Source organism: Primulina eburnea, chromosome 14 (assembly GCF_022965805.1).
Source record: "Primulina eburnea isolate SZY01 chromosome 14, ASM2296580v1, whole genome shotgun sequence".
Taxonomy (NCBI): domain Eukaryota; kingdom Viridiplantae; phylum Streptophyta; class Magnoliopsida; order Lamiales; family Gesneriaceae; genus Primulina; species Primulina eburnea.
Window position 1 is genome coordinate 19,274,088 of NC_133114.1, and position 13,125 is coordinate 19,287,212.

The 13,125-nt window shown below is 36.4% G+C and overlaps 1 protein-coding gene across 2 annotated transcripts; it reads left to right on the forward strand.

Annotated features, from left to right (window-relative positions):
• Window positions 1-4,017: 4,017 nt before the first annotated feature.
• LOC140811799 (RNA polymerase sigma factor sigB-like) lies at window positions 4,018-8,246 on the forward strand. 2 transcript variants are annotated; one of them, XM_073169870.1, is made up of 7 exons: window positions 4,018-4,405; window positions 5,420-5,670; window positions 5,747-6,328; window positions 6,625-6,855; window positions 6,959-7,099; window positions 7,191-7,391; window positions 7,769-8,246. In XM_073169870.1, the coding sequence occupies exons 1-7, from the start codon at window positions 4,330-4,332 to the stop codon at window positions 8,048-8,050; spliced, it is 1,764 nt and encodes a 587-aa protein (XP_073025971.1). In that variant the 5' UTR covers window positions 4,018-4,329; the 3' UTR covers window positions 8,051-8,246. The 2 variants fall into 2 exon arrangements, with proteins under 2 accessions (XP_073025971.1, XP_073025972.1); XM_073169871.1 differs by having other exon boundaries at window positions 5,753-6,328.
• The last annotated feature ends 4,879 nt before the right edge of the window (window positions 8,247-13,125 follow it).

Here is a 13,125-nt window from a genome sequence, read left to right on the forward strand (position 1 = left end):
ATTTAAAGTTAGTGGAGGGTTAAGGTTTTATTAAGTTGCTGATTATTTATTTAGCAACTTTCACCCTAATTACCTACACCTACACACGCACACACATGTTTTTACACACACCAAACTCACGCACACCACACACACAATCACGTTTCAGCTTTTAAAATTTTGAGAGAAGAAGATAGCTAGGGTTCTTGTCTTTGTAGCAGCCGCCCCTTCCTCTCTGAAATTCCAGCAAAGTTTTGTTGTGTTTTCTTCAAAGAAAATCGCCTCACGTTCGTCTCGGATCAACCTCGCATCCTTCTCAGCTTCGGTATCGCCGTTTCGGTAACGTTTGATATCAAAAGGCACGTATAATCTGTTTTTCCTGCGTCGATCATGTCATAGTATTTATTTTTATGTGTTTTGGATGAAAACATGTGATGGACGTGTAGTAGTTTGAGCAGAAATTTTAATGGATGTGTTTTGGAGTAGTTTTTGATTCAAATACCACGTTTTTACTGTTTCCGTTTAAACTGTGAATTTTTCGGTTGAGGTTTTGAGAAAACTTTCAACAGGCAAAATTGTAGGACTTTTTGATACCTTTGATTCGATATAAAATTCGAACTATTTGGATAAAAATTGAGTGAGTTATGATGTTTTTCGTGGGACTGCTCAAACTGCGTTTTCAGAAACTATTGATGTTGATGCGTTCTTGAAATTTTATTGTTGCAGGCTTCGTTGTGGATCGACGGGTGATCGTTGCTGCATCTAGGTATGCTTAGTATGATGTTGGGCTGTTATTTGATAGGACGTTTAGTGTCGATGGGCACTTGAATCAATTTAAGTCGTAGAAAACGTTTCGGTGTCAATTGCCACGTTTTTCTTTGAATTGTATGTGTCGTAGGGTGAACATCGTTGCTTTGGGTGTTTGTACGATTTTGGTTTGATGTTAGGGTATGCTAGGATGGGTCTCGGGGTGTCGATTCATGGTACGTGCAATCGAGTCTAGGATGATAAGCATTGCGTGTTCAGAATTTTCGTGAATTTCAGATTTGCGCGGGTGCACGGACCCTTACCCGGACCTCTACACGGGGTCCGTGCCATTGTTCTTCCGGAGTGCCTTTTTCCAGAGCCTACACGGACCTAAGCACGGGGTCCGTGTCTCCCCTTTTCTGCACACACATTGTTCAGTACCTACACGGACCCGGAGCCGGACCCTGGGCACGGGGTCCGTGTACTTCATGTTTTTGGGAAATTTTTCTTACAGTATGCTTTGAGGTTTGATGTCATGGTTTAGTACAATGATTTACAAGGTCGATTCATGGGAAGTTTAGAACGTCCTAAGGAATTGAATGAAATTGTAAGTAAGTATGATTAATACGTCTAAGTCATGCAAGTTAAGCACGTAAATTTATGAGTAGTATGTGCAGCGACTGACCTCTATCGAAGTCCAACGAATCCCTCAACGCCAAGTAAGTATGTATGACGTGCAAGAAAATATTTTTAAGTTTTGAGGTATGCTAAATGTCTTGTGACCAAAGTATGTTTAGGATTGGAAAGCGTTAAATTATGAACGGGGACCAATCCGTCCGTTAAATTATGAACGGGTTAGATCGAGGTTGGAAAGCGTTAAATTATGAATGGGGACCAACCAGCCCGTTAAATTATGAACGGGGATCTCATGTATGTCGCAGTGGATACGTCCCTGTCAGTCCAGTACTGTGGTATAGTCTGATCAGGCTCTTATTATGTTATGGGTCACTTGCTTTGAAACACGCCTCTACAAAAGAAAGTATGAAGTTATGTATGTTCAAGTATGTTCAAGTAAGCAAGCATGTTTAAGAAAAGTTTATGATGATGGCACGTCAAAGTATGTATGTACGTATGATGAAGTTTATTATGCAAGTTCAAGTTTCAAGTTATATACGTTCTAATTTAAAGATGCATGCGCTTTTATTATGTAGTCCTTGCTATTCCAGTTTATACGTGTTGAGTCTTTAGACTCACTAGACTTGATCGATGCAGGTGAGGATGTTTATGAGGAGACAGGAGGTGGCGACCAAGGAGCAGGCTTGGACTGAGCGGGAGGCTAGACCCGAGGACCGCCCACGTCATTTTAATATTTTTTTTTGCAAGTTGGAAATACTCTGATTTTATGTCTTGATGCGAGACGTTTTGAGCAAGTATTTTGTTAGCAAATTTTATTGGTGATGTTGATTTCAAATAATTTTATGAACGATGAGTTGAAGACCGTATGAATTTTATATTTAAGAAAATTTTAAATTTTTTCGCAAATTTCAAGAAGTAAAAGTACGGTTCGTTACAATTGGGGGCCAGACAGAAATGGTTTTATACCCACCATTGGGGGCCGAACAGAATCACAATTCTCGTCCCACTTCAAATTGACTCGTAACAGTGTAAACAAAATTCAGACTTATCAGACATAACTTAACAGAATCTCAGACAGATACATCGGAATCAAAGAATCTCGAAGAACAGAAGAAAACATATAATCGATCGAAATTTTAAACAGACTGACATCATATTTTCGAAAATGAAGACACACATATATGCATGTCATGATATACATATTCAAGTTTAAAAATACAAACAAATATATAACAAAAGCCCACTTACTTTTGTTCATTGGTTGATTCGAAACTCTCTTGATCTTGAATGGATCTCGACCGAACGCGAACCGTATTTTGGACAAGCCTTGGACGGCACTTGGTAGGATTTTTTGACAACAATTTGGCGAGCCTTTGGAAAACATCTTGAGTTGATTATGTAGCACTTGGACATGCCTAGATGATGAACACAATAGCTGCGATTTTCCTTCCTTCATTTCCTTGCTATGGCCGAAACTTGGAGTGTTTTTGGGAGAATTCTTTTATGCCTTTATTTAGCATGAGGGGTGGTTTTTATAGGCTGAAAATATGGCTTTTCAACACCTCATGGCCGAAATCTTGAGCCCCAAGAAGTGCCATCAATGTGGTCAAGGCTATTTCAAACATCAAAGGTCATCTAGGTTTTCTAAAGGGACTTTTCTTGCATCATAAATTTGTCCAAAATTTTAGCTCCCTTTCTTGGTTAACTTAATGGTCATTTCTTTCATAATAAGTTTGTCCAAACCTTTAGCTCATTTAGTTCCTTCCTTGGTTAACTCAATGGTCATCTCTTGCACAATAAGTTTGTCCAAACTTTTAGCTTATGGACAATTCTTGCTCAATAAATTTGTCCATTCCCTTAGTTCCTCCTTTAGCTTCCTTTTTGGTCCTTTTAGGACAAGCATGGTTGAGCTTCATTGAGCTAGGATATTGAATTCATGAGCTAGGGATTTCCTCCCCGACAATCAATGAGCTTCCTTGAGCTGAGGGTTTTAGCTTATGAGCTGAGGGTTTCTTTTCCAAGAATCTTGGAGCTTCCTTGAGCTGAGGGTTTTAGCTTATGAGCTTAGGGTTTCTTTTCCAAGTGACGTACCCTCAATTCTCAAGGATTTGCATTGTCTCGGTTTCTTTTTGAGTTACTTTCCGAGCTTTTTGAGGTTCTTTGCTTCGAAAAATCCGGGTTCTCACAAGGTGTCCTAAACTTCTTTTATATAATAACATGATATTATAAATTAAATATATACACTAAAAATAAATAAACAGTAAAATAAATATTCTTATTTTTAATATTGTTACATTTTTCTTATGTTTTGGAGCTTTAAAAAATATGGAGAACCTTAGAATTTCGTGTTGATAATGTGTAAAAAATAAAAATTTACGGTAAAAGATAAAATTTCAAACTCACAAAAAATATTAAATTACACACTTTATAAAATTTTCTGTACCAAATAGTGTATCTTTATCACAAATTAAGAAACCTATTATAAAATATTTTTAAAATTAATTCAAAAATAATTACATCATTATATACAATACATACAAACACTAATTTTCAATATTTCTCAATCTAATTTGCAACAAAATGTGCATATTTTAGTTAAAAGGCCCAACAAAGATATTTTGTTTTACAAAAAGCCCATAAAAGCCTGCATTTACCTCTCACTTGCTGTTCCCCTCTCATCCTCACTTCTTCACAGTCCAAATGGCAAAACTCTTATCCTCTCGTTTATCGCTTTCATCCCCTCCAAAACAAATATTTTCAGCCTTCTCAAGCTTATCTCTAACCCATATAATCCTCCGTTTTCATTACCAGTAAGTATCACCCTCTGCTGACTGATAAACTGCCCGAGAATCAGCTTTTCCATTGAAAAAGTGGAAGCGAAGAATTTAATATTAACTGGTTGTGTTTTGTGTAATGTGGGGCATACTTGAGCTTGTATGTGTGCGTAAATGATTTTATAGGAGAAGGATGTCTTGTCTGTTGCCGCAGTTCAAGTGCTCACCCGATACTTTTGCTGTTAAATTCAAATCTCTGGGCCATCCTTGTAAGTTATCTGTGAATTTTTTTTGATAAAGATTCATTCTTGAGGTTCATCTTTATGCATTATTTGAACTGGGAAAGTTTTGTTTTGTGGGTTATGGAAAAGTTGATTCTTAGTTATTCTGTCTTGCGTTGGTGGACCTGGAGTTTAGTTTAGGAGGTTGGATGTTTACAGAACTTATGAGTTAAATTGTAAATTTAATTATTTTCCCCATCCCACTATAAATGTAGTTTAGTAATTGAAGGAAAATTTGATTTTTGATTGTGCTAAAATTTGGCTTTGATGTAGCTGGTGTTTGGAAACTATTTGCATTCTTTTAGTCGTCCAATAATGATGTCATTACTTTTGAGAATTATGGAGGATTTTGAGTATTCGTGTTTCTTTTGTTGTTTAGCATTGATTCTCTGAACCACACAACTGTGGGAAGTGGTTCTTTTGTTCACTTCTTTTCTTGAGCTTTTGCATTCCTAGAAGTGAGAATACCACCGATTCTGTAGTTCACAGCCGATCCTATACACCCAGACAGTATACTTAACGATTTCTACAGAATAAAATTCAGTGCCACATGGCAGCGATTTGGTTCTGGATGATATCCTATCCCCCATGCCTTAACATGGCCTGTATTTGAAATTTTTAGGGTGTAAAGACCATCCGAAGTTTGTAGTTAAAACTGCCTTTTGAATCAGTTCTTGGATTTGATCTCAAAAGAACTTACAATCTACATCAGTTCGGCCTGCTTAGTGCTAATGTATGCTATGAAACTGGGCCTTTTATCAATTAAGGGGTGATGCTTGATTTTTGATTTTTAAGCTGTGGATGAAACCTAATTTCAACTGCATGTATTTAATACTTGTTGAATTGTCAATAGTTTTCTATATTCCCAGCTTTACCAACCTATAGCTCATGCACCTCCCACACACAGAAATTAGTCTTAGTGCGTATCCATACCAAGGGAATTTTTGATGCTAATGGTGTGCAGGATTGTGGATCTTATTTTGATAATCTATTTAAATGCAGCAAAGGGTAGAGACTCTATTATTTTCCGGACACAGTGTGTCCTTTTGTCTGCTACTTCAACACCAACCGCGACAGCAACAACTTCAGTGCTCGAGTTGCCAAAACTACAGTTACCATTGTTAGAACCTATTCATAATCCAGCTTCTTCTACAAACACAGTACTCAACTTACCTTCATTTGATACTCATCCAATTTCAAGTGCCGAAAACAAACCATGGACGTATATGGGAACAGCGGGTCATACTCCAAAGGTAACATGGAAATGCACTAGTATTTAGTTTTTTCCGAGAAATTTGTATGACTTATTCAACTTCGAGTTTAATGTAGATGCAGGTAAATCATGAAGCGACTTTAGCTGCAGAAAATCTACTTACAAATGAAGAGGCTGTTGTAGCTGCGGCTGCATCTGAAGCACTTGCTTTGGCCCGGGCAGCACTCAAGGTTGCAAAAGATGCAGCCATGATGGTCAGCCATGAAAAATCCACCAATACGAGCATCTTACATCAAGTTGAGGAGAGTCAACCTGTTAATATTACCGAAACAGTTGGCGTCATGGAGTCTAAGGTTACTAAAATTAGTACGAGTGAAACACACTCAGTGGCTTATTTTACAGGATCAGAAGAAGAGGAGCCAAGTTGTGAAGAACTTGAATTTCTCAAGGCACAACTCTCCAAGAGTATAGCCGTGAGATCAAAACGTCAAATGGAGCGGAAAGAAAAAAGAATTAGAGCAGCAGAGAAGGCATCCGCGAATGTTGTATCTGTTAAGTCCAGTTCGTCAAGCCGGAAAAAGCGCTCTTCTTTGCAGGACATTGATTATTCAGATCCATTGCGTTACTTTAGAGGGACCACCAGTTCTTCAAAGCTCCTTACTGTATCTGAAGAACAGATGTTGTCAAAAGGGATACAGGTAGTTCTGGGGATATACAATTTTTCCCGCCAATGTTTTTGTTTTCTCTTAGCCTTAATCATTGCTTATTATGTGAGATGGTCCACTCTTCCTCACCCTGCCCCCAACCCAACCAAATGTATTGTTGAAAAGCTTTGAAACTTTGACAATTCCTTTTTACTTTTAATATTTTTAGTTTGTTAGAACTTCTTTAGGACTGGTAAGTGGCACATATGGACCGCAAACGCTGAAGTATTTACCTCTGTACTTATTTGTTTTGTTTTCCTTGAATATCCATTCATCTACCATTAATGCAGGAGCTGCTGAAATTTGAAAGGCTTAAGGAGGAGCTTGTAAAACGTTATGGCAGTGAGCCTACAGTTGCTCAATGGGCTGCTGCAGCCGGTGTTGATCAGAAGACATTGAGGGAACGAATGAATCATGGTATTCTTTGCAAAGATAAAATGATTAAAAGTAACATAAGACTTGTTATCTCCATTGCTAAAAATTATCAAGGAGCTGGGATGAATCTTCAAGATTTGGTTCAGGTATTACTTTTTAACTATTATCAACTTAAAGTGTACCATGTGATGCTCGGTGAAATTGTGGTTCATTCTGATATTTCTTGCCACACCATGTTCACATCAATAGGAGGGATGTCGAGGCCTTTTAAGAGGTTCGGAAAAGTTTGATGCTTCAAAAGGTTTCAAGTTCTCCACGTATGCCCACTGGTGGATAAAGCAAGCAGTTCGAAAGTCTCTTTCTGACCAATCGAGGACTATTAGATTGCCGGTAATAATCCTTAGTTAAATCTGATATCGAGACCTTTGACTTTTTGCGTGCATATGTAACAATCTAATTTGTCTCTTTGTCGGAACGGCAGTTCCACATGGTTGATGCAACTTACAGGGTGAAAGAGGCGAAAAAGCAGTTATATTCTGAAAATGGTAGACACCCGAACAATGAAGAAGTTGCTCAAGCAACAGGGCTCTCAATGAAGCGACTTCATGCGGTCTTATTAACCCCAAAACCTCCAAGGTCCCTTGATCAGAAGGTTGGGATTAACCAAGACCTCAAACCATCGGTATGTACTAAATGAATTCCCTTTTCTATACCCCCTATCTACTATGTATTTATTATGCTTTCTATGGATGAATGGATACACCTATTGGTAGCCATCTAACACGAGTTAAAGCCTTTAAGACAAAATGGTTTCTAACATAAAATCACGGTCATGAGTTCAAAACCTATCGCATCGGAAACCACTTATATGTTTCACCAAGGTGGTCTCCCCAGTGCGATATTAATTCCGAACCTATGTTTTCCCAGTCTATGGTGCAATGGGAGGAGGCATGTTAATGTTTATAACAATTGTTACTCGACCTCCTATGAATTTGAAATTCTGGGAGAACAGTTTCTGAACTGCAACACCACCACCATAAAATTTCACTAATTTGTCAGGAAATGATTGCTGATCCCGAAGCAGAAACTTCAGAGGATTTGCTAATCAAACAGTTGATGCGAGAGGACTTGGCAAAGGTATTAGACACTCTGAATCCAAGAGAAAAACAGGTGATTAAAATGAGATTTGGCCTTGTGGATGGTAGAATGAAAACATTGCAAGAAATTGGCGAACTTATGGGAGTAAGCAGAGAAAGGATACGGCAGATAGAATCATGTGGATTCCGAAAGTTGAAGAACAAAAAGAGGATCAAGTATTTGCAGCAATATGTTATGCCATGAGTACTTGCATTCAACACAGTTATAACATTTATTGAGGCTCATTTCTTGTGCAAATGTCATATTTTTGTATCATTAGCATAAGATTTTCACTATATGGAAAGAAATCATCACTTATTTTTTTAAATTTGAGATTCATATACGATCTATAGTTTTTTGGATAGTAATGTTAGTTATTAAAGAAGGATGGTTTGAGTTTTGAATGTGAGAGTTGGAAATGTGCTTTGGTTAGCAGTATGTCCTCAAGTAATTACTGAAAAAGTTTAACAAAGAAAGTATGAGAACATATTTTATAACATAATGAAAAATGGAACATGCATTTAAAATTTGAAAAACATCATCTGTAGATATTTCTTGTTGGCATGCATACAAAATTTAAACAAAAAAAATGTTTGAATGGTTTAGGTCTTGATCTCACGAATTTGCGGGGCGTGTCAAACACGTGATCGTTTCAAAAATATGGAATGATACGACTTCTCTGTCAAAATTTTGTCGTTGTCCTTATTTGACCGTTAGTTCTAATTCCCTCGGTTATGGCTTCAAAGCGAAAAAAATATAAATTGAAGACTATAATGACATTGTAGAGAAAATCCTGAAATTATTATTAATGAACATCAAATTTAATTACGTTGTTGTGAACATAAACGATATTTTACAAGAAAGTTGGATGAATATGCTAAAATCTAAAGAAACCGGAATGTTAGAAATAAAACACATACAAATAAACTATTGAGAGGAGTTGAAAAAGCTTTGTTGCTGTTTTTGTTGGATGTTTTGTCGTGTCTTTTCTAATTATTCTTCTCAGTCTTTTTTCAACTCCACCGAACAGTTTGATCGTCTTCCACGATCGTTCATCGTGGATCGTGAACCAACTCCTCCAAACGTGGTCTTCAACTTACCCTTTCCTGGGCTTTTGTATTGGGTCTCCTCATATTCTGCACGTTTTTATTTTCATTGGACTTCAAAGATTTGGGCTACACAGGTATATATCATTTGATGATTCACTCTGATTAATTTTTTAGATTTATTTTTATTGTACTTTGAAAAAATCAAGAAAATTTGCATAAGATTTTTTTTAATCAAGCTATGCTATAGATCGAATGCATTTCACTTTACTACATTTTATAATTGATAACAACGATACAATTGCATGTCATTTTATATTATAGATCAAGTGTATGTCGTTTTATTATAAGTTACAACTAGTAGCAACGATGTATTTTAATTATTTTAAACCGTAAAACAGTATTAACGTCACGTAACTAACATTATCCTGTTGAGAAAAATCCATAAACCGCATAATCTATCATGCTGAAACATTAAGAATTTGACTGGAAAACTTAAACGGAAGCGTACTTGAAGATATATTTCTGAATTCTTTAGAACGTGCCTTGATCTTCCAGATCTACGCGATCTTTCCTTGAGAGAATCTTTTAGACTATTTTCTTAACGTGATAACGCGAGATCTGGGAACCATGACCCATATATATAGATAATGTTTATCATTATCTTCTGATATTTCTGTTTTAGCCCATCATAAAAACATAAATTATACTTATGTCTCTACACATTAGAGGCTCACAACCTATTAGATACATTAAAGCCCAATAACCCGAAACCTTAGTTGATCACTTTATTTTGGGCTTAACTTAATAGAAAATCCACAACATATAATTATTTAAATATAAGCCCATATAAATAAAATTGATCCAACAATCTCCCACTTGGAATATATGTGCAACCTTATAATTATGTTTTGTAAATAACCTTATGAGCTCAAATTTGTTGCCATTCCGAAATGTATCTATAGCCAATCCAGTCATCAATCATATCAACATAAGTTCAAATCAGTCTTCGCTACATTCAAGGTAGCTGGACCCATCAATGGTCACATATGCCAACACAACTGAATGACATGGATCATGAAGTGGATGTGTATCATGGAAATTTCATGCAATGTGACCGTGACATGCCTATTTCCAACTGGCCTTCCCTTAACCTTATTGAGATCAAACTTTAAACTATAATCAAAGTGTGACTTAACTTGAAATTTAATTCTGCAGAAAATAAATTTTCATAACTGTAACTGAAAATGTCAACAACTTAAAATCATTTAAAATAACAAACTCCGATTAAAACTGATTTTCCTCAATTGACATAACACATATACTAGCAGTGTGTTCATGAAACTATTTGGGTGACATTCCTTTAGTAAGCGGAACTGCAATCATGGATTTTGTATCAATATACTGAATAGACAACTTTACACTCTGAATTCTTTCTTTAACAACCAGAAACTTGATGTCTAAATATTTTGACTTCTTCGAGCTCCTGTTGTTATTGGAATACATAACAGCTGATTTATTGTCACAATATATTCTTAGTGGCCTTTCAATGCCATCAACAATGCGTAGTCACGTGACAAAATTTTGCAGCCATATTCCATGATTGGATGCCTCATAACACGCTACAAACTCAGCTATCATGGTAGAAGATGCTATAAGTGACTGTTTAGCACTTTTACAGGAAACAACACCCCCAACAAGGAGATATATGTAGCCTGACATAAATTTCATACTATCTTGGCATCCAGCAAAATCGGAGTCAGTATACCCAATGATCTCAAGCTGATCCAACCTCCAGTATACGAGCATGTAATCTTTTGTTCTCTGTAAGTACCGTGAAACCCTTTTGACTTCTTTCCAATGTTCCGCTCCTGGATTACTTAAATATCGTCCCAACATTCCTGTCACGTACACAATATTTGGACGTGTACAAACCTGAGCATACTGACTCCCCACTACATATGCATAGGGAATCTTCTTCATTTCCTTTTCCTTAAAATCATTCTTTGGGCATTATTTGAGTCTAAATTTTTCTTCCTTAGCCATAAGGGTATCCGTTGGTTTACAATCTTGCATCCCATATCGCTTGAGAACTTTCTTGATATATCCTTTCTGAGATAGTCCAAGAATACCTCGAGAACGATCCTGATGTATCTGAATACCAGCACAAATGATGCATCACCAAGATCTTTCATCTCAAAATTCTTAGCTAGAAATATCTTGGTGTCATGCAACAACTCTATATCGTTGCTAGAGAGCAGAATGTCATCATCAACATATAAAACCAGAAAAATATGATTACCCCCACTGAACTTATGGTATACACAATCATCAACCAAATTCATTTCAAAACCAAACGAGATGGTCACTTGATAAAATTTGATATACGATTGTCGAGATGCCTGCTTGAGCCCAAAGATGAATTTCTTTAATTTGCAAACCATATTATTTTTATTTGGACACAAAATTTTCTGGCTGCACCATATAAATTGTTTCATCAATGTCACAATTTAGAAACGTAATCTTTACATCCATCTGATGAAGCTCAAGATCGAAATGCGAAGCCATTATAATTCTTAAAGAGTCTTTTAAGAAACCGGAGAGAAGGTCTCTTTATAATCAATGCCTTCTTTTTGTAAAGCCTTTAGCCACAAGACAAGCCTTATATCTTTCCACATTGCCTTTCGAATCCCTCTTAGTTTTGAATATCCATTTACAACCAATGGGCTTCTTACCTTTAGGCAATGGGACAAGATACCATATGTCATTGTCCTTCATGGACTTTATCTCCTCATTCATGGCATCATTTCACTTTTGAGAGATAGAACTTTCCATGGCTTGACGGAAGTTAATAGGATCATCCTCCATCAATCCAATTTCTACCTCATGTTCTTGAAAAAATACAATGTAATCATCTGGCACTGCATTTCTCCGCTCTCTAATGGATCTCCTTAATGGCATAGTGTTAGGATCGGTTGGTGAGTGAAAGTGTTTAGAAGGGGGGTTGAATAAATAATTTATGATTTTCGAATCTTTTCGATATGACAAATCAGTTTAGTGATAAACTGAATTCGATAATCTTGTTGTCGATGTCAATCAGTTAACTTAAAGTGTGGAAACAAATGGAAAGACAAATTAAATACTTGAAAAATAAGGTCACAAAGATTTGTAGATGTTCGGAGACTTCAAATGCTCATAAATCACCCCTTCTATCTCAAGGATAGGATTTTCACTTAAAGACTTTGATTAATTACATGAACTGTAATAACCACTTCAGTTTGGTCTTAGACAGTGCCAAACTGAAACTCTTAGTATTTTTACACTTTTATCAGTACGCAACTGATATAATTTTCTAAGCACAACTGATCTAAAATGACCGAATATAGTACGATAAGTGCTTGTGCTAGTGCTCGAAATATAGCCTGAAAGCTATGAATATATATTATAAAGCGTAAGCTTTTTGTAACTGAGAACTATTTCTGTGGAGACCCGGACGCTAATCAGGTTCTTAATCATTATTGGGACAATTTAATCAATTATATTAAACAGGGTCTAAATTTTTTAAATACTGTATAAATGCGGAACGTAATGGAATTCAATCTAACATACATATCAGTATAAAAGTACAAGTCTTGTACAACATACTTCAAACTTAAACTAAGGTTCAACAACTAAATGTCCAGTGCTGAAGCCTATCTACAGCAACATCAAAGTCCGTAGTCTCCACTCTAATCACGATCACTCATCATCTCCTCGACCCTGATCCTGTCCCACCTGTTGTCATGTACACATACAAACACGACAACAGCTGGATAACTCCGGTGAGAAATATATCCTAGTATAAATCAACGAACATGCAATCATATAATCAAGATAAAGCATGAAACAGATATAAATAATATGAGAAAAATTTGAAAACATAATCAATATAAAACTGTCAATCAAACTCGTGACTCCACGTCTCAGACTAGACTCATACCTAGTCTAGGGATCCTGGTTTCCAGACGTTGGTATTCCATATCGAACATCAGTAATAGAAGAAACTCCAATTCTATCCACTTCGATATAACCAAACATCCGGTGTCTTGACCTATCCGTCACAGACTTTAGCACTTTCGCTAATTCACTATCTTGTGACAATGTGCAATGTGCCAGTGACGATTCTATCACCATCGGCACTTATGTCACAAGATTACTCGTCTAATACTCATCTAATACATGCTTTCTATAAAT